The sequence below is a fragment of the Mastigoproctus giganteus genome, chromosome 12 (genome assembly GCF_048544385.1).
Source record: "Mastigoproctus giganteus isolate SK-2022 chromosome 12, ASM4854438v1, whole genome shotgun sequence".
Classification (NCBI taxonomy): Eukaryota; Metazoa; Arthropoda; class Arachnida; order Uropygi; family Thelyphonidae; genus Mastigoproctus; species Mastigoproctus giganteus.
In genome coordinates, this window is record NC_143586.1 from 62,913,068 (window position 1) to 62,936,158 (window position 23,091).

The 23,091-nt window shown below is 37.0% G+C and overlaps 1 protein-coding gene across 2 annotated transcripts in view; it reads left to right on the forward strand.

Annotated features, from left to right (window-relative positions):
• Window positions 1-23,091, forward strand: part of LOC150077116 (serine/threonine-protein kinase VRK1-like) — a 132,542-nt gene that overhangs the window by 59,009 nt on the left and 50,442 nt on the right. For both annotated transcript variants that reach the window (XM_090386328.1, XM_090386327.1), the window contains one exon: window positions 20,214-20,410. In XM_090386328.1, the coding sequence (XP_090242454.1) occupies window positions 20,214-20,410 (197 nt within the window). The remainder of the gene's footprint in view (window positions 1-20,213; window positions 20,411-23,091) is intronic.

The window sequence follows — 23,091 nt, forward strand, 5'->3', positions numbered from 1 at the left end:
TGTGTAATTTTACCTGACCAAAAAGTGCAGGAATATTGTATGTTCTGGACTTCAATTCCTTCAACTGAACCATAGTAATGTAGTCGTTTTTACGATATGTGGTTAACGTTTTATTGTATTGATTTACCAAATTGGTAAACAGTGTCGGGTCCACTTCACAATAAGTGGAGCTATCAGATACAACTGAATCTAACTTATTAATATAATCATGTTTATCTAGTATTACCACTGTATCTCCTTTATCTGCCCTCTGTATAATAATGTCCTTATTTTCTCGAAGTTCTCGTAAAGCTGAACTGTCATGTGTATTCAATTTAGGAAGTCGTGTTTCTTTTATGTTATTCACTACTTGGTTAACTTGTTGAATAAATACATCTTTTTGTGGAACACTACGAAGTCCAAATTCAAAATCAATTACGCATTGTTTTTTTGGCAGCTTTCGAGGTGGTAAATTATAATTTAATCCTTTGGATAAAAGTGAAATCTGGTCCTGCGATAGTGTACACGAGGAAAGATTTGTAACCTGTTGATGTGTCGGTTCGTTGGATACTGGGTGAGGGGGTGTTCGTGAACTAGCCGACATATTCTGTGGTAGTGCGTTATGTGTCTGTGGGGGGGATGTCACCCAACTCGTGTGAACTTGGTCGCAAGCTCGCGACAATGTGTTAGAATTCGTATGAACGTGTCTTGAACTATTCGATAATGTTTGCAACTTATTAACGTGTCTGTTTTTTATTTCTGAGGCTTGTGCTTCCCGTCGCAAATCTATGGAGGTCTTCAATACAGACCTTAGGTAAAATTACACAAGCCTGGATTTCCGATTCGACCTATTGTTTCCTACAGGAACTCGGCATTTTCAGCCTTAGCCACACATGTATATAACATTATAAAACCTTTTAGACAGGTTATACAATTTGGGATTAAGAATTACGATACATTATTTAATAATCTTAAAGACTGTAGACTCGGCGACAATGACAATTTATTCTCATTAGATGTTACATCATTATATACGAATGTAAACGTTGAATACACATTAGATATTATTTGGGATATGTTAAATAAAAACTCGACACCGATTAATTATACGAAGCTGCCTATAAAGGAGATTTTTCACTTAACTAAACTATTAGTTGAGGCTAACTACATCACCTTTCGAGACAAGGTGTACAAACAAATTTTTGGATTACCAATGGGTTTGAGCCTGAGTGGCTTAATGTCAGAGATCTATCTCTCAACGATTGAGCAGATACATTTGACACCTTTTCGTCCCCGTATCACATACTATGGGAGGTATTTAGACGATGTTCTAGTTATTACCGATAGTAGTACTATCCAAGATATTTTACATTCGTTTAACAATATTCATTCTAGACTCAAATTTACATTGGAAAGGGAAGATACGGATACTAAGTCATTAAACTTTCTAAATTTCACGCTTACCCGGGACTCGAACAAAATACAATTTAGCATCTATCGAAAACCCACAAACACCGGTATGCTTCTACATTATAATAGCTACCACCCGTTCACCTACAAAAGATCGATTATCTTTAATCAATTTCTAAATGCCTATAAATATTCAACGACGGATTCTGCTTTAGACTCAGAAATACAAATATTAACTAGCAGATTCTTGAACAGGGGTTATCCCATTAACACTATAAATCGAATTAGGGTACAAGCTAAGGATAGGATACAAAATACTGCACCAATCAACAATAGTAATATCAAAAAATACTTTATTTCTGTCCCATATGTTGAACAGTGGCACAAACAGCTTAACAGATTCTTTAAAGATACCGAATTTAAAATTATAGCTAGGCCTATACGGAAGTTACACACTATACTGAACAATCGCTCGGTTCTTTCGGCGTTCGCAACACAAATTAATGATCTAGTATACAACATTTCTTGCGGTGATTGCGACTCGTCTTATCAGGGTTCCACGCGGTTTTCTCTTAATATCCGTGTAAATCAACACGAAGCCTCTGTTCGTGCTTCTCGTTCAGCAGCGTCAGAATTAGCCTTTCATGCCATTAACGAAAAACATACTTTTTTATTTAACGAGGCCAAAATACTTAACGTTCAACGTAATTATACGCGACTATTAATTGCAGAAACCGTTGAAATTAAATTACACGAGAATTCTGTTAATGTTCGGCGGCCATATTTGATCTCCGATGCGTGGACCTTTACGCGCATGCGCGAAGACACATAATCACTATTTAAGTTGCAGGTTTAGCCTGATTCGATAATTTTCATTCCTGTGATCACGACAGTCGGTCGAAAAGCATTGTCAGCTTCAGGAAGGAAAATCGTTTTGAATATTTTCGTTAGATTCTTTTAATTGCGTTAATTTGAATTTTAATTGTTTTGAATTGATTTTGAATTGTGTTAAATTGATTATTTAATTATTTATAATTTACTTTAATTATTTATATTTTACTTTAATGTACCGGTAAGTTGTCGATTTTTTCGTTTTTTCCGTTTTAATTTCTGGAGGGTATCATACGGAAGTGTTCCACGTACTATATTGAGGTAAACTCCTCTTATTAATTTACTAATATCATTATCAACGTAGAACATATTGAGTATTACAGCTCTGATTCATACTATCTAATTACTTTTCATTCTCTTATTGACTATTTCATTCACTTCCTGTCTCTCCAGTAGTATACAATCGATACACACAATTATGGGAGATTTTTTGAATGGCTTGGTACAAAATTACATTAAATCTACACTAAGGTACTCGGCCCAAAGTTACCATATTTCTTTCCTAAAATATTGCCTTCAAAACAACATCGTTCCGAAGTTTGCCAGGGTGAATTTAAATCAAAAAATTTCAGGCATAAAACAACTATCACTGGCGACATCACGTAATATTGTTAAGCTTGCCTTAAAATCTCGATATTCGGATAAACAAAAATACCTTTCCCAGGTTAGGAAGCTTCGCGATAAATTAAAAAATTATCTACATCCGAACGATTGGTCTGTATTGAAGACCTCCATAGATTTGGGACGGGAAGCACAAGCCTCAGAAATAAAAAACAGACACGTTAATAAGTTGCAAACATTATCGAATAGTTCAAGACACGTTCATACGAATTCTAACACATTGTCGCGAGCTTGCGACCAAGTTCACACGAGTTGGGTGACATCCCCCCCACAGACACATAACGCACTACCACAGAATATGTCGGCTAGTTCACGAACACCCCCTCACCCAGTATCCAACGAACCGACACATCAACAGGTTACAAATCTTTCCTCGTGTACACTATCGCAGGACCAGATTTCACTTTTATCCAAAGGATTAAATTATAATTTACCACCTCGAAAGCTGCCAAAAAAACAATGCGTAATTGATTTTGAATTTGGACTTCGTAGTGTTCCACAAAAAGATGTATTTATTCAACAAGTTAACCAAGTAGTGAATAACATAAAAGAAACACGACTTCCTAAATTGAATACACATGACAGTTCAGCTTTACGAGAACTTCGAGAAAATAAGGACATTATTATACAGAGGGCAGATAAAGGAGATACAGTGGTAATACTAGATAAACATGATTATATTAATAAGTTAGATTCAGTTGTATCTGATAGCTCCACTTATTGTGAAGTGGACCCGACACTGTTTACCAATTTGGTAAATCAATACAATAAAACGTTAACCACATATCGTAAAAACGACTACATTACTATGGTTCAGTTGAAGGAATTGAAGTCCAGAACATACAATATTCCTGCACTTTTTGGTCAGGTAAAATTACACAAGCCTGGATTTCCGATTCGACCTATTGTTTCCTACAGGAACTCGGCATTTTCAGCCTTAGCCACACATGTATATAACATTATAAAACCTTTTAGACAGGTTATACAATTTGGGATTAAGAATTACGATACATTATTTAATAATCTTAAAGACTGTAGACTCGGCGACAATGACAATTTATTCTCATTAGATGTTACATCATTATATACGAATGTAAACGTTGAATACACATTAGATATTATTTGGGATATGTTAAATAAAAACTCGACACCGATTAATTATACGAAGCTGCCTATAAAGGAGATTTTTCACTTAACTAAACTATTAGTTGAGGCTAACTACATCACCTTTCGAGACAAGGTGTACAAACAAATTTTTGGATTACCAATGGGTTTGAGCCTGAGTGGCTTAATGTCAGAGATCTATCTCTCAACGATTGAGCAGATACATTTGACACCTTTTCGTCCCCGTATCACATACTATGGGAGGTATTTAGACGATGTTCTAGTTATTACCGATAGTAGTACTATCCAAGATATTTTACATTCGTTTAACAATATTCATTCTAGACTCAAATTTACATTGGAAAGGGAAGATACGGATACTAAGTCATTAAACTTTCTAAATTTCACGCTTACCCGGGACTCGAACAAAATACAATTTAGCATCTATCGAAAACCCACAAACACCGGTATGCTTCTACATTATAATAGCTACCACCCGTTCACCTACAAAAGATCGATTATCTTTAATCAATTTCTAAATGCCTATAAATATTCAACGACGGATTCTGCTTTAGACTCAGAAATACAAATATTAACTAGCAGATTCTTGAACAGGGGTTATCCCATTAACACTATAAATCGAATTAGGGTACAAGCTAAGGATAGGATACAAAATACTGCACCAATCAACAATAGTAATATCAAAAAATACTTTATTTCTGTCCCATATGTTGAACAGTGGCACAAACAGCTTAACAGATTCTTTAAAGATACCGAATTTAAAATTATAGCTAGGCCTATACGGAAGTTACACACTATACTGAACAATCGCTCGGTTCTTTCGGCGTTCGCAACACAAATTAATGATCTAGTATACAACATTTCTTGCGGTGATTGCGACTCGTCTTATCAGGGTTCCACGCGGTTTTCTCTTAATATCCGTGTAAATCAACACGAAGCCTCTGTTCGTGCTTCTCGTTCAGCAGCGTCAGAATTAGCCTTTCATGCCATTAACGAAAAACATACTTTTTTATTTAACGAGGCCAAAATACTTAACGTTCAACGTAATTATACGCGACTATTAATTGCAGAAACCGTTGAAATTAAATTACACGAGAATTCTGTTAATGTTCGGCGGCCATATTTGATCTCCGATGCGTGGACCTTTACGCGCATGCGCGAAGACACATAATCACTATTTAAGTTGCAGGTTTAGCCTGATTCGATAATTTTCATTCCTGTGATCACGACAGTCGGTCGAAAAGCATTGTCAGCTTCAGGAAGGAAAATCGTTTTGAATATTTTCGTTAGATTCTTTTAATTGCGTTAATTTGAATTTTAATTGTTTTGAATTGATTTTGAATTGTGTTAAATTGATTATTTAATTATTTATAATTTACTTTAATTATTTATATTTTACTTTAATGTACCGGTAAGTTGTCGATTTTTTCGTTTTTTCCGTTTTAATTTCTGGAGGGTATCATACGGAAGTGTTCCACGTACTATATTGAGGTAAACTCCTCTTATTAATTTACTAATATCATTATCAACGTAGAACATATTGAGTATTACAGCTCTGATTCATACTATCTAATTACTTTTCATTCTCTTATTGACTATTTCATTCACTTCCTGTCTCTCCAGTAGTATACAATCGATACACACAATTATGGGAGATTTTTTGAATGGCTTGGTACAAAATTACATTAAATCTACACTAAGGTACTCGGCCCAAAGTTACCATATTTCTTTCCTAAAATATTGCCTTCAAAACAACATCGTTCCGAAGTTTGCCAGGGTGAATTTAAATCAAAAAATTTCAGGCATAAAACAACTATCACTGGCGACATCACGTAATATTGTTAAGCTTGCCTTAAAATCTCGATATTCGGATAAACAAAAATACCTTTCCCAGGTTAGGAAGCTTCGCGATAAATTAAAAAATTATCTACATCCGAACGATTGGTCTGTATTGAAGACCTCCATAGATTTGCGACGGGAAGCACAAGCCTCAGAAATAAAAAACAGACACGTTAATAAGTTGCAAACATTATCGAATAGTTCAAGACACGTTCATACGAATTCTAACACATTGTCGCGAGCTTGCGACCAAGTTCACACGAGTTGGGTGACATCCCCCCCACAGACACATAACGCACTACCACAGAATATGTCGGCTAGTTCACGAACACCCCCTCACCCAGTATCCAACGAACCGACACATCAACAGGTTACAAATCTTTCCTCGTGTACACTATCGCAGGACCAGATTTCACTTTTATCCAAAGGATTAAATTATAATTTACCACCTCGAAAGCTGCCAAAAAAACAATGCGTAATTGATTTTGAATTTGGACTTCGTAGTGTTCCACAAAAAGATGTATTTATTCAACAAGTTAACCAAGTAGTGAATAACATAAAAGAAACACGACTTCCTAAATTGAATACACATGACAGTTCAGCTTTACGAGAACTTCGAGAAAATAAGGACATTATTATACAGAGGGCAGATAAAGGAGATACAGTGGTAATACTAGATAAACATGATTATATTAATAAGTTAGATTCAGTTGTATCTGATAGCTCCACTTATTGTGAAGTGGACCTGACACTGTTTACCAATTTGGTAAATCAATACAATAAAACGTTAACCACATATCGTAAAAACGACTACATTACTATGGTTCAGTTGAAGGAATTGAAGTCCAGAACATACAATATTCCTGCACTTTTTGGTCAGGTAAAATTACACAAGCCTGGATTTCCGATTCGACCTATTGTTTCCTACAGGAACTCGGCATTTTCAGCCTTAGCCACACATGTATATAACATTATAAAACCTTTTAGACAGGTTATACAATTTGGGATTAAGAATTACGATACATTATTTAATAATCTTAAAGACTGTAGACTCGGCGACAATGACAATTTATTCTCATTAGATGTTACATCATTATATACGAATGTAAACGTTGAATACACATTAGATATTATTTGGGATATGTTAAATAAAAACTCGACACCGATTAATTATACGAAGCTGCCTATAAAGGAGATTTTTCACTTAACTAAACTATTAGTTGAGGCTAACTACATCACCTTTCGAGACAAGGTGTACAAACAAATTTTTGGATTACCAATGGGTTTGAGCCTGAGTGGCTTAATGTCAGAGATCTATCTCTCAACGATTGAGCAGATACATTTGACACCTTTTCGTCCCCGTATCACATACTATGGGAGGTATTTAGACGATGTTCTAGTTATTACCGATAGTAGTACTATCCAAGATATTTTACATTCGTTTAACAATATTCATTCTAGACTCAAATTTACATTGGAAAGGGAAGATACGGATACTAAGTCATTAAACTTTCTAAATTTCACGCTTACCCGGGACTCGAACAAAATACAATTTAGCATCTATCGAAAACCCACAAACACCGGTATGCTTCTACATTATAATAGCTACCACCCGTTCACCTACAAAAGATCGATTATCTTTAATCAATTTCTAAATGCCTATAAATATTCAACGACGGATTCTGCTTTAGACTCAGAAATACAAATATTAACTAGCAGATTCTTGAACAGGGGTTATCCCATTAACACTATAAATCGAATTAGGGTACAAGCTAAGGATAGGATACAAAATACTGCACCAATCAACAATAGTAATATCAAAAAATACTTTATTTCTGTCCCATATGTTGAACAGTGGCACAAACAGCTTAACAGATTCTTTAAAGATACCGAATTTAAAATTATAGCTAGGCCTATACGGAAGTTACACACTATACTGAACAATCGCTCGGTTCTTTCGGCGTTCGCAACACAAATTAATGATCTAGTATACAACATTTCTTGCGGTGATTGCGACTCGTCTTATCAGGGTTCCACGCGGTTTTCTCTTAATATCCGTGTAAATCAACACGAAGCCTCTGTTCGTGCTTCTCGTTCAGCAGCGTCAGAATTAGCCTTTCATGCCATTAACGAAAAACATACTTTTTTATTTAACGAGGCCAAAATACTTAACGTTCAACGTAATTATACGCGACTATTAATTGCAGAAACCGTTGAAATTAAATTACACGAGAATTCTGTTAATGTTCGGCGGCCATATTTGATCTCCGATGCGTGGACCTTTACGCGCATGCGCGAAGACACATAATCACTATTTAAGTTGCAGGTTTAGCCTGATTCGATAATTTTCATTCCTGTGATCACGACAGTCGGTCGAAAAGCATTGTCAGCTTCAGGAAGGAAAATCGTTTTGAATATTTTCGTTAGATTCTTTTAATTGCGTTAATTTGAATTTTAATTGTTTTGAATTGATTTTGAATTGTGTTAAATTGATTATTTAATTATTTATAATTTACTTTAATTATTTATATTTTACTTTAATGTACCGGTAAGTTGTCGATTTTTTCGTTTTTTCCGTTTTAATTTCTGGAGGGTATCATACGGAAGTGTTCCACGTACTATATTGAGGTAAACTCCTCTTATTAATTTACTAGTACAAAACATTAGAAGGTTAAAAAGAAATTATTTAAATTCCAGATCTCAGAATAAACCCAATATCATAAAAAAAATTGCTCCATCTTAAGAGTTAAGAAAATTAACAGAGAGGAGCATCTGAAAATTTTCATGTCAATACATCTTGATATCAAATATTTAAACAGGCCAAAGCAAAAATAAATAGGAGGCAGAGCTGTTGGAATTGTCAATGTGAAAAGAACATCAAATGTTAGTAATTCAGTTTGTCAGAAAGGCTTTTTAGGGTGCCTCCGTAGCCAGGTGGGAAGGAGCAGCAGTGCAAAGCACACACTTCTTGATTAGACTGGGGTTCGAGCCCATCACCACCAAATACGGAGGATGCGGGAAGGTCAGGGAATGACCACCGCATATCCCGGAGCAATATGGCCTTAGTTGCTAATGCTCCTAAAAACCAAAATAACAAACAAACAAATAAACAAAGGCTTTTTAGATATCCAGACCATGTGTTTGAGCAACATATAACCAATTGAATGTTTGAATAGTTTCGTATTCTTGGTCCCTGAGGCTCACTGGTCCACCTGATAAACGGTGCTAGTTTTCCAAGTTAATTTTGCTGCATAAAATTATTCACAATCTCTTCTGTATACTGATTCCACTGTAAAATAATTTTGAATAATCCTACCTATAAATATGAATACTTCCACTGCAGAGAATTATTCTGCCTTTCACTTCAATAACAGGAAATTCAAATAACAGCAAAGGGGTATATTGGAATGGCATATAGTAACCAACACTCTTCTTGGGTGTATTTATAAATATTAGTAAAAAAGAGTCTAATAAGTAGCCTAAGGATGCAGAAGCCTCTTCCACCAATGAGATTGAATAAAAAAAAAAAGGCAATGGCTATGCCTTTTTTTTTTTTTTTTTTTATATATATATCTTTTTTGATTTTCTTGATCTCCCTACAATGTCATTGTAAGGGAGATCAAGACTTAAATCACACTCCCACAAGAACTGACTTTAAGTATTCAGTGAATATTCTTAATAATCAGAATGACAAATCCAACAGACTTGATATTGTTCTGCAGTGCGATTAGAGGTCATAGAATGCAAGACACAAACCCATCAGGGCTGATTAATATCTCTTCAGATGCCAAGCGTGCAATCCCACTGAAATCAGGGTTTGCAATTGACTGATATCTTTGAGATCATTAGCAGTGCTAAAACTAAATATGAATAGGTGCTCAGTGAATATGCTAATCACTTAGCATATTCACTGAGCACCTTAACTAGACAGAACAGGCATTTAAGGAAATTTTGTCCCCACTGCAAGCTGGATTTAAACCTGACTTAATAACCCAAAACAAAGCAATATTAGAAAACTTAAATGATGTGAAAGTTCAGCTGCATTACCTGAAACAGTTTGTTAATAAAATCAGAATATTATCTAATCAATCTTCATTTATGAAACCTCTTATGTACTGTCCCTTCCCCTGTAAGGTACCTAAAGAGCTCAGTTTGAGAAGTACACCTGCTTTCTTTCTGTTTCTTCCTCAAATATATAATGAAGGGGAAAGCACCTGAATATGTTTAACTTAAGATAATGCCATTATTCATTCAACAGCAGAAGTTAAGCCCCACTGAGCTACCATGTCAACAAAGCCATGATTCACCTTATCTCTCTGTAGATACTGAAGCATCAGGTTCATCTGGAGTTGTCATCTACTCAGACTTAAGAGTCTTAAAATACGTACAGGTGATTCCACTTCTTTTGTGGGCTCCACTTTCACAGAGATAGTGTCAAAAGATAATCTGTGCAAACAATTTGCACATGATGCTTCTACCCATAGGTCCTTCATGAAGCCAAAGATGACTTTCTAGCAAATCATCCTCCAATTGTCCAAGCATAAACACCACAAGAAATATAACAAACAATGCACTAGAGAAAGAATCTTCATATGCAGACTTGGTCCCCAGACTGAAGGTTGTGTGTGCATATGTTCTTTTGTCACTAGTATGGCACCCACATGGTAAGTCAGGAACTCCACAAGGCCTCTGAACATTGCAGGAGGTATGTTGTACCATGTCACAAGGGTTGCATCCCCATAGATCTGCGATAGTCTGTGGTGGATAATCCAAATGCCGGACCTGTCAATCCATGTAATCCCAGAGATGTTCTGTGGAATTCATATCCATATTCATATTCATAGCCAAAGTACCCCCTGGAAATTACTTTCATGCTCTGCAAACCACTCTCGGACAATACTAGCAACTTAGTAGGGCCCATTATCTTGCTGGAACACATTCTGTGCCATCTGGGAAGACAGTCACCATGAAGGAGTGCAATCCCAGATCAGCTAGGTAGATCAAATAAGTACTTGATAGCATTCATAGTGTGTTTTAGGGGTATGAGGGCTCCAAGAGATTCCCTGGAAAACATCCCCAATACCAAAACACTGCTGCCTGTTTCTGTTGGACTAGAACATCAGAGTGATTCCTCTCCACAGTTTGTTGCTGTACCCTCCATCCACTGTCCGTGCAGCATAGCAGGAAATGTGATTCATCGGAAAAGGCAACTGTCTTCCAATAGTCAGTGGTCTAATGACACTATTCAGATGCAAACTTTGGGCATTGTTGGAGGTGGCTGGCCATAAGCATGGATGCCTTGAACAGGCAACTACTCCAAACATCCATATGGAGAAGAGTTTGTTGAATTATGGTCTTACAAACACCACATTGTCCTCTGGTTAAAGACTGTGGCCAGCTGTTCCACTGTTTTCTATCGGTTCTGTAGCAGGACAGCCTACTTTCACCATGACCAATGAAGTATGGGCACCTGCTGTTGTCCCAGTGACTGCTGCTTAGTCCACTCTTAGAATACTTTAACTACAGAACTCAGCGAACAGCCCACAAGATTCACAGATTCTGTAATACTGCCACCTTTCAATTGGTACCTGATAATCATCCCGTTTTTAAAGTCCATCAGATCACATTCCTTTCCTACATCAGTCAAGTACTTCTTATGTTACAAATCCGTGGTATCATATTTATCAGTTCTCACTGTGACACATGTTCTACCAGGTGAGAGGAACAGCAGATTACTAAAACATAGGGGTGGTCAACATGTGTTTGACTAGACTGTGTGTGTGGGTTGGGAGGGAGAGTGTATTGGAAAATGTACCTAATAGCATATACAGTGGTGGACAAAAAAAATTGCATCACCTTAAAAAAAGTAACATTTGTAGTGAAACATATAAGATATTGTTTGATTACAGTCATTTTGTTTGTCGCAAATCAAAGGTATTGCATCAGCCATTTCTATAAATATGGTATTGGAAGGGTAAACATGCTCATTAGTATCTGTTTTGCAGAGGTGTAAGCATGGCTCCATATATTCAGTTGACACCAAGAAAAAAATGTTTATCTGTTGTTCCGTCCCAGGAAGTGATTTCTACACATGCTATCGCTGATAAAATAGGCTACAATCAGTCAACAGTATCCTGGGTGCTGAAATTAAAGGGTGAAATCAGTGATGTGAACAGAAGACCTGGATCAGGCTGTAAGAGAGTGACTACACCTTCCCAAGGTCGATATTTGAAATGGCTATTCCTTCATAATTGCCATGCTAGTGCTCCTGATCTAAAACTGGACTTTGAGGTGACCTCTGGTGTTGAAACAAGTGCACAAATTATCCAAAGGTGGCTTTCGGAATGTGGTCTGCATGCCTATCGGCCCAAGAAGAAGCATTAGCATTAGTAGAGGCATACGATGCAAGAAAGCAAGCTTATGCAGCATCGGCCAAAAAAAAAAAAAAAAAAAACCCCTCCCATTTCATCCCTCCATTAGTTTATGCCTGTCCAGCTCAGCCTTAAATTTATTTAGGCTATTAACTTCCACAACAAAAGATAGAAGCCTGTTCCACCAATCAACTACCCGCTTTCTAAAGCCAAATTTCGCACATCTGTTCTACAACTATCTTTCCTCAATTTGAAACCCGGTCCCCTCAGGTTCTTAGTCTGAGCAAGATGAAGAATCCCATCAGCATTCAGCTTGCTCAACCCATTCAAGGCCTTATACACCTCAATCAGATCACCTCGCAGGTGCCTACTCTCCAGGTGCTGCAATTTGCAGAACGTAAGCCTTTCTTGGTAAGAGCACCCCTTTGTTCCCCTCCCCAATCTTGTTGCCCTTCTTTGTACTCGTTCTAGCAACTCTACATCCTTCTTAAAATGAGGCCTCCAGACCTGTACACAGTACTCTAGGTGTGGCCTGACTTGTATGTCTTGTATAACGGGATTATCACCTCCCTGTCCCTGCTAGCGAAATTCCTATATATCATTGACAAGACTCCATGACCTGACCTGGCAGCCCGTCTGCACTGCCCAGCAAACTTCATATTTGGCTGCACAATTACCCCCCAGGTCTTTTTCACTTTCCACTTCCCTGAGTGTACTACCACACAGTTGGTATGTTTCTCTTTGGATATTGCTACCCATATGCAGTACTTTGCATTTGTCAATGTTAAACTCCAGTTGTCACTTCTCAGCCCATTTTCCCAACTTATCTAGATCCAGTTGGAGTAGCATACTGTCATTACTGTCGTTAACAACCTTGCCAACCTTTGTATCATCTGCAAACTTGGACATTAAACCTGATATACCTTCATCAATATCATTGATAAATATACAAAACAACAATGGGCCCAACACCGAACCCTGGGGAACTCCACTGATAACATTGTCCACGAAGGGCAGTGTCCATTGATTACTACTCTTTTGTCTCCCACTCAACCATCCCTTTATCCATTGTAGCAGCTTACCCTTGATGCTATACCTCTCCAATTTGTACAGCAGTCTTCCATGTGCAACAGTATCAAAAGCTTTCCTGAAATCTAAGTATATGATATTAAAATTATTTTTGGCATTCAGTTCCTTTGTGATCACATCATAGCAAGCTATCAAATTGGTCAGACAAGACTTCCCTTTGACAAACCCATGCTGTGGCTTAACTATTACTGTAGTCTTGTCTAGATGATCCTGCAATGCTTCTTTAACCACTGATTCCATTATTTTCTGCAGAACACAAGTTAAACTAACAGGTCTATAGTTACTTGTGTCACCTTTTGAACCTCCTTTGTGAATTGATGATACACTTGCACACCTCCAGTCCATGGGATCCTCCCCTGAGTCCAAGGAAGCCCTCATAATTATGGCTAAGGGTTTGCTTACTTCCTTTGCTGCCTCCTTTAATATAACTGGATAGATCCCATCCACCCCAGGTGCTTCATTATGTTTAACTTTAACAATTTCTCCTCTACTTTGCTCTCAGTTATTATAAAATCACTTAGCTCCCTGTTAGTGTTTGATAAACTTCTGGCTCTCCCCTCATTGAATAACTCGTGTGTGAATGTAGATGCAAAATACTCATTCAGTTTATCAGCTACCTGAGCATGATCATCAATAGTCAACCCATCTATGTTAAGTGGTCCAATCTGATTCATCCCTTTCCTTCTAGAGTTTATATAAGTAAAGAACTCTTTGCTGTTTTTCTTTGCATCCTTTGTCAAAGATTTCTCATAATCTACCTTTGCCTGCCTAACCTCCTTTGTGACTTGATTACAGACTAGTTTATACCTGCCATATGCTTCTGTATTGCCTGATACTTTATATGCATCCCATACATTCTTCTTCTCTGTCACTAGCCTCATTAATTCATCTGACATCCATAAGGAAGAAGCAACTTGCTTGGGCTAAAATGCATGTTTCATGGACAAAAGAGCAATGGGACACCATCTTTTCTGACGAATCGAAATTCAACCTGCATGGCTTGGATGGGAGGCGATATGTCAGAAGACGAAAATTGGAGGCATACCATCCTGACTTCATAACACCGACTGTAAAGTTACCCACCGGTCAGATGGTCTGGCAATGCATAACAAGCAAAGGGGTGGGGCAAATTAAGTTTATTAACGGAAATGGTGAATGCAGAAACCTACACTGCTATCTTGGAGGAGTGCCTGAAACCCATTATTAGGGATCACCACACAGACATCCAAAACTGCATTTTCAACAGGACTCAGCACCTTGCCACACAGCAAAATTGGTAAGTTTTATGCTATTTAGATTTAACGATAAGTTTGTCTTCTTGTCTCACAAGGCTTAAAACATACACCAGTGTTTTCCCTCATTTTTCTCCCTTAAGGTGCAGTCATATCTCAGAAATGATGGCATCACTGTGTTGGACTGGCCCAGCAACAGTCCACATTTGAACCCTATTGCTGGTACATAATGTCATCTAAAATTGCTCAGAAGAAGCCAACAAGTAAGATTCATCTGCAGGAGAGCAGATGAATCTTAATGGTAATGGTGTGGTACCACGAAATTGGGCAGCCGTATATCCAGAAGTTGATAAACTCAATGCCAGATCGTTGCAAGGCTGTAATTGCAGCTTGAGGAGGAACAACAAAATATTGAGGACTTATTTTGCTGATTTACAGTACATAATACTATTACGTTAACTTGCCATTTCAGTTTGTACATGTAAATGCAATAAAATGTATGTTTGGTTGTCATGATTGCCATTGGCATGATTTCTCATATTTCCATTAATTACGCATCTTACCCTTTTTGGGAAGATATTTATAGTAATTAGGTATATCGAGTGGAATATTTTTATTGGATTTCATTCACAGAGATATATACAGTGAAACTTCCCTTTAACGGACAGCCATGGGGAACGAAAATGTGTCCGTTAGAGAGAGGTGTCCGCTAACAAGAAGTCTGAGGGAGAAAAAAAAAATAAAATAAAGAAAGAAAAATCGTTTAATATAAAATTAAATTAAAATATATACAGATTTTGAACAATATTTTTGTAAATAATATACAATTACATACACGAGATAAAGTAAAATCGTTAAACGTTTAATGTTAAATTAAATTGTATACAGATTTTGCACAATATTTTTGTAAATAATATACATACAATTGTGCTATGCATATTATGATTTTATCTTAAGAAAAATACATACAGTAATCACTTATTTTCTTCTGCACCTTCTTCCGGCTGATAATTTTGTTTTTAACATTTGTTTGGAGTGAAGAAACCATCAAAAGTCCTTCAGTATCTTCTTCAGCGGCGAAAAACATTTTTAAACGATTGATTTGTATGAGCACTTCTTCTATTTTCATCGTTGGTTCGTCATTAATATGTTCTTCGACAGAATGACCTCCTTCCATTTCTTCATCCTCATGAGGAACTTCTTGAAAAATATCGATGATAATGTCGTTGATATCTAGAGCACCATCTTCTGCAGTGAGGTTCGAGTCTATATCTTTGTAGCCAGGGTCACTTGTAGCGGAAGTATCGTACATTATCAATAGATGTTGAAGTTCTTGTTCTTCTTGGTGCTCCACATTGCTGTTCACAACTTCAATTTTTGCGTTTGAGAAGCCAGACTTTACAAAACAGTTCACGACAGTTTGTTTTCTAATTGCGTTTACTGAACAGGAAATCCATTGAATCGCATCTAGGATGCTGATTTTCTTTGCAAGGTCACTCGCACATGTTACATCGTTCATTTTTGCAATGAGATGTCTTAAAACACGTTTTCTGTAGTGAAGTTTAAAATATTTTATTATCCCTTTATCCAAGGGCTGACACTCTGCAGATGTGTTTGGTGGCAGAAAAACGATTTGAATGTTGGACAATTCAGTGTGTGGGTGAGATGCAGCATTATCCATGAAAAGAATAATTTTTCTGTTTTGACGAATCGTGTTTTGGCTAAAGTGACTTATCCATTCGCTCATGATATCTCGTGTCATCCACGCTTTTTTATTAGACTTTCAGTCAACATTCAAAAGATTCAACTTTATGCCCTTGAAACAACGAGGATTTTGTGGTTTTCCTATAACAAGAGGTTGTTCAAAATCTCCCAGCATATTTGTACACAATAGTACAGTCAAGCGTTCCTTAGAAATTTTTTCGCCCTGGCACTTTTCGTTTTTTAGACTCATTGTTTTTTCAGGAAGAGCTTTAAAAAACAACCCTGTTTCGTCACAGTTGTGAATATCCTTAGCTTCAAAATCACGACATAAATCTTCCAATTTGACGGTCCACTCTGTTACAACCCCAGTATCAACAGATCCACCTTCACCACTTATGGTTTTCCAAGAAATTTTATGCCGAGTTTTGAACTTGTCTAGCCATCCCACAGAAGCTTTGAACTCATTTACTCCCATAGATTTTGCAACCTCCAAAGCCTTTTCCCTAATAATAGGCCCATTAATAGGAATTTTTTTAGCACGTTCGCGACAAAACCACTCATACGTAACAATTTGAAGTCCAACAGTTTTCAGGAATGATTTTTGAACCTGATCATTTCCGTGTTGTCAAAATTGTTTGAGCAGTTCATTTTTTTTCTTTAGGATGTCGCTTACCTGCTGCGTCTTCCCGATTTTGAATTTTGCAGCGAGATTGCGAACACTATTTTTTTGCCAATCATACGCATTAATGAGTTCGACTTTATCTTTTAAAGTTAAATGTTTACAAGAAGACATTGTGCACTTCACACGAAACTGAACAAAACTGAAACTGAAAAGACGAAAGGCCGACCATATCCCCCCCCCATGCACACACCAAATTCATCAGAAGTTTTACATGTGCCTTAAAATTCTTGAAAAAGGGTTTAGAACCGTGACGTAAACCTTGATAAAATTCAGAGAATCGGAAATAGAAAATAAACACACAATCGAGGCAATACGTGGAAGAAAAGTTCCTAGAAAAAGGGCCGTGAGCTCGCCTGCTGTCCGTTATGGGGAGATCAAATTAAGTGCTAATCTAAACGAAACAGTGCAGATTGACTGTCCGCATCCGTTACAGAGAACGTCCGCTAGACAGAAGCTGAAAACACGTTAAAACCAATGGAGGTGAGTTGGGGAATTTGAAAATGTCCGTTGTAGAGAGATGTCCGTTAACGAGAGGTGTCCGTTAGGAGAAGTTTCACTGTATCCCATCTAACAAATGCATTTCGAACATTTTTGCAACCCACAATGCAGCACAAAACGCATTATTTGCACAATTCACAAGTGATGCAGTTTTTTTTGCCTGCCACTGTAGATCTACATTTAGCATTGATGATGACAGCAGTTCTGCATGTCATGGATTTCATTAGGTGTGCTGAATGATCTCGCAGATCTTTGATAGATTCATGTTTGGTGACTAGCTGTGTACAACAATACATAATAGTGACAAGTGTTCTGATTCCACTGGAGTATGTAGAACACTTTTGCTACAGTGTTCTGCATGTCATTCCTACACAATTTCATGCCATGGGTTGTGGCTTTACCATATGGATATATCAGCATTACTGGGATGATTTTAGTCCTGAAGAATGTTTAGATACATTCAGAAGATGATTGGACCCTCTAGAGCGGTGGTTCTCATGTTTTTTTTTTTATGGTGGCTGAAAAAATGGCCACGAGATTTAGCTGGAGGCCGCATGAAACGTAATAAATCTAGTAATTATTACTAGATATAATAATAACAGTCATATCTCATACCTTTGAATATCACTTTTAGAAAAGTCCATAAGATATTTTATTGTGTTGAAATTTAATAAATAAAAAAATTTGTATTTGATATTTATGAAAATTGTCTGGTGGCCACACGGAAATGTCTTGGTTGCCGCATTTGGCCATCATGGCTGCACTTGAGAACCACTGCTCTAGAGTAATGAGAAAAGCAGTGCTATGCCATGAAAACATTCCCCACTCAAGAACACAGTAGTGGCCTGCACTCGGGAGGATGCATTTGGGAGCCACATGAAATAGTGGGATCTGTTGTTTCGTGTCGCTTCATCTATACCCTTATGTGTCATTCAGGATCAAGCATTGTGCACTGTGATTTGTGGCGCCTCCGTAGCCAGGTGGGCAGGAGCAGCAGTGCGTAGCACACGCTTCTTGATTAGACCGGGGTTCTAGCCCATGCCCACCAAATACGGAGGATGCGGAAAGGTCAGGGAATGACCACCGCATATCCCTGGAGCAATATTGCCTTAGTTGCTAATGCTCCTAAAAACCAAAACAACAACAACTGTGATTTGTCTGGCCTTGTTATATAATTCCAGTGTGCTCCACTAAGTACAGAGTGGCTTGAGGCAAAGTGGAATGAACTGGCCATATATATGGCCATTTCATCTTACACTGACTCAGTTATGTATTTTGGACTCAAAAATACATAATTGATAATAGAAATGCCCATTATGCCCATCATTAATTGACATGCAGCTGCATAGATCCACTGTTCTTAGCTCCTACATTATACATTGGTGGAAGTGGGTTCTTGGCAGCCAGTGTTGAAGGTTTTGATGATGTCTGCAATGTATGTTTGTTTCCAATTTTTGTATACGAGTTTTTGCTAGGTATTTACATCCCTAATTGTGGAGCATCTTCTGGTGAGACCTGTTCTTCTCAATACTGGTTTAGTTGTCCAAAACCACTGATTAAAGATGTTAGACATTGTCTCCATCAGTAAAGGAGTGAGCTCTACTACTGCACAAGCATCCCTGTGGTTATGCCTCTTGTAAATTTGCTGATTCTGTTTGCTTTCCCACAGCACACCTTTAATGGCATCATTGTGTACCCCTTATAGGTCTGTTCTACCACATGACCTAATACACTATTGGTTATTTTATTTGCTTTGGACAGAGGCACGAATATTAGAAAGCTAGATTCTCTAATAAATTGGCATCATCCTCTTAATTTTAATCCTGTTGTTAGCAACAGTATATTTACCAATTGATTTAAAGAAAAGCACAGAATATTGGAATTTAAAAGTTACTCAAGTTAAATTCCAGTTAAATTCCTTTGTTATTTTTAAAGTAACATTCATTTTCAACTTAGATTTACATATTTTTAAAAATGCAATGAAACCAATGTTGATGCCTAAGTACTGTACATAATATGGGTTTGATTTAGCAGAAACTCCTGCTAGAACAAATTTCTATCAGTAATTGTTGTAAACTTAAAGCAGTTTTCTGGCATAAAATTAAGTTTATAACAATTACTGATAGAAATTTGTATAATGTAACCAGAAATTTGAAATAATGTAACCAAAATTTTACCTTGGAAAAATTTCAGAAATTTTTATTTTATAAGAGGAAAACTTGTTTCATTTTCCAGTTGGCATTGTTTTCTTTAGAAACAGGTGGTAGTAACAGTAGTAGCAAATCATGTTAGCAAGATTTTTGTAATGGTAACAGTAACTTATAATTTTATTAGGAAATAACTTTTCTTTTGTAAAAAGAATGCAGTCAAACCAAATGGAAAAACATGTTCATTCATAATTTCTAAGTCCTCTGTGACAGTATAGTGGGGTTTGAGTCAAGTCACTAGAGAAATTTCTAAAGACCTTTTCAATTAGGGCTGTGGTTAACTGGTCTCAGGCAGAGGAGTAGCTCCCCACAGAGTAGTTGTTATTATGAATTTTTTAGCCCATAGAACATGCAGATTGGCTCACATACCCACACTTGTACAGACATAATATACAATGGCACAATACGGCCTAAGTTGCAGATATGGTTTAAAACTAACAACAGCAGTGAAGAGAATGTCTAATTATATTGTTAGATTCAACAATACTCATTGTTAATACTTTGATTTTATTCTTTGGGATTTAAAAAGAAATGCTTTTAAATTTTACTTGTTATTTTTTTCCAGTTGATAAATGGATAAAGCAAAATAACATAGATTATTTGGGTGTGCCTAAAATTTTTGGATCAGGATCATTTGAATATCAGAATAAGAAGTATCGCTTCTTAGTGATGGAATGTTTTGGTACAGATCTGCAAAAATTACTAAGAAGAAACAATAAAAAATTTTCAGTGAAGACAGTTTTTACTCTAGGAATCAAAATTGTGAGTTAATTTACAGTCAATTTAAAATATATATATTTTCTCTTTGAAAACTTTTTAGAGGATTTGATTTTTTTAATAAAAACAACATTATATTCATCATGCAATAAATAATAGGTAGTGCTGTACTATGTTGGCAAAGTGCCAGTTTCTGCTGTACTATTCTAAGCAGATTTTATCAAATTAAGTTTGTGTTAACTGACCATTTGTGTATGGTTCATTACTTTCAGCTTTTTTTTATAACCTCTTGACATAAAAACCAGCAAAAAAATATTTTATTCAAAAGCATTGCTATTAATAATAAGATAGTTGTAGGCCCAACATGTACATGGCATACATCGACTACTGCTAGGCCTTCGACACCGTGCTCCATAGTTGGCTGATAGAGACACTGAACAGCTACAGAGCCAACCTGACACTAATACACTTCCTAGAAGAAACCATGGCAAAATGGAGAACAAGCATCAAAGTCGAGAACGTCACAACCAGACCGATACCTGTCTGAAGAGGAATCTTCCAGGGAGATGCCCTGAGCCCACTATGGTTCTGTTTAGCACTCAACCCACTGTCCACCATGCTCAATAACAGCAAATACAGATATACTCTAAAACAGTCTTTCTCAAAGTGTGGCCCATTGGTGGGCCGCAAATTTTATTACTAAATAAATATTTGTTCTGGTCACTTCATGCTAAGTGCTGTTTATGTTTGCCATGTTTATATTTGTGTCATGTGCCTGACAGGGTCCAGGTTTCGGGTGGACCGAGTAGCTCGTGTCCCAGGATACCCTGACTGTATATGATTTCCTGTGCTATGGCCCCAGACATTCATGTGCTCGCACCAGATAGGAAGGTGTTTGCATTGTATAGTGAGAAAACCATGTGGTATCCATTTGTGCCATGCTTACTGCGCATACTGCATCATTGTTTTTATCAGTGTCGCCGGAAGCATAGTTGAGAATAGTTGTCTGTTTGAAAGGGTTTACACGTGTCAATACTCACTGTAAGTCTATTAATTAAAATTTGTTCTGGTCACTTCATGCTAAGTGCTGTTTATTTTTGGCGCATTTATATTTGTGTCATGCGCCCGACAGGGTCCGGGTTTCTGGTGGACCGAGTAGCTTGTGGCCCGGGATCCCCTGCACTGTGGCCAGATGTTTGTGTGCTCGCACCAGATACGAAGGTGTTTCCATCGTATAGTGAGAAAACCATGCGGTATCCAGTTGTGCATACCGCATCATTGCTTTTATCAGTGTCGCCGGAAGCGTAGTTGGGAATAGCTGTCTGTTTGCATCTCATGTTTGAGAGGATTGAGAGTTTACGCGTGTCAATACTCACTATAAATCTATTAATTAAAATTTGGTTTATTAAATTTTACTTATTTAACTATCCCTATTCATTTAAATAAAATAAATATTTTTTAGGAATAATATGGAACGCTGGATTAAAACTGGTACTTTGAAGCGCAAAGCTGGTGAAAGTTGTGAAGAGAATAGTGAAAAAAAAAAATGCTAAATAGCGGGACAGTCAAGATAAACATGTGCAAAACAGTGAGAATACAATAAACAATCAAGACAAAAATATGCTTAATGCAAATGATTATTATCCTGTTCGCGAAAATGATGACTGTGAAAAAAATTCTCAAACGTGGGTGTTGCAATGATCAGTGATCAACAAGACAATAAAACGACAGTTGGAAAGAAAAACAAAAGTAAAGACACTGAACAGCTACAGAGCCAACCTGACACTAATACACTTCCTAGAAGCAACCATGGCAAAATGGAGAACCAACATGTATAACACTGATTTTTTTAAAATTGGGATTTTCCTGGATAGGAGATAAAGAAGATCCCAGCCCACACTGTGTTTTGTGTTACGAAACTCTTTCCAATGAGGTAATGAAATTCTCCAAATTAAAGCATCATTTCAAAACTAAACACAAGTAGTACATTGGAAAGCCTCTGCAATTTTTTTCAGAACAAATGCAATAAGAATCTAATGCATTTTATTGCTGCTGGTGGAGAAAATACCAACACTACAGAGGCTTCATACAGAGTATCACTACTGGTGGCTAGGTGCTTGAAAGATCACACTGTAGCAGAAAACTTGATAAAACCTGCTGCAAAATTAATGGCAAAGTTTATGCTTGGGAAAAAGCAAAGAATGCTATTTCAAAAGTACCCCTTTCTAATGACACAATTAAACGTCGAATAACATGTATGGCTGAAAATGTGAAATGTTGTTATCGTGATTACATCAGAGTATGTACTTTTCGCTTCAACTTGATGAGTCTACCGATTTGGTTGGTGAAGCTCATCTTCTTGTATATGTCAAATATGAATATTTAGGAAAAGTACACAATGAATTTTTATTCTGCCGAACCCTGCCTGGTAGGACTATAGGAGCAGATATTTTCAAAGTATTAAGTGATCTTCTGATAAGTAATAAAGTCGATTGGACACAATGTGTCGGTCTTTGCACTGACAGCACTGCGGCAATGACTGGCGAAAGGAAGGGCCTCTCTGCATGCGTTAAATCTGTTGCACCATTGGTAACAGCAACGCGCTGCAGCATTCATCGTGAACAACTTGTTGCTAAAAATATGTCAAATGGCCTTAAAACAGTTATGAATGAAGCAGTAAAAATTATAAACCACATCAAAGGTCGCCCTTTGAATGCACATATTTT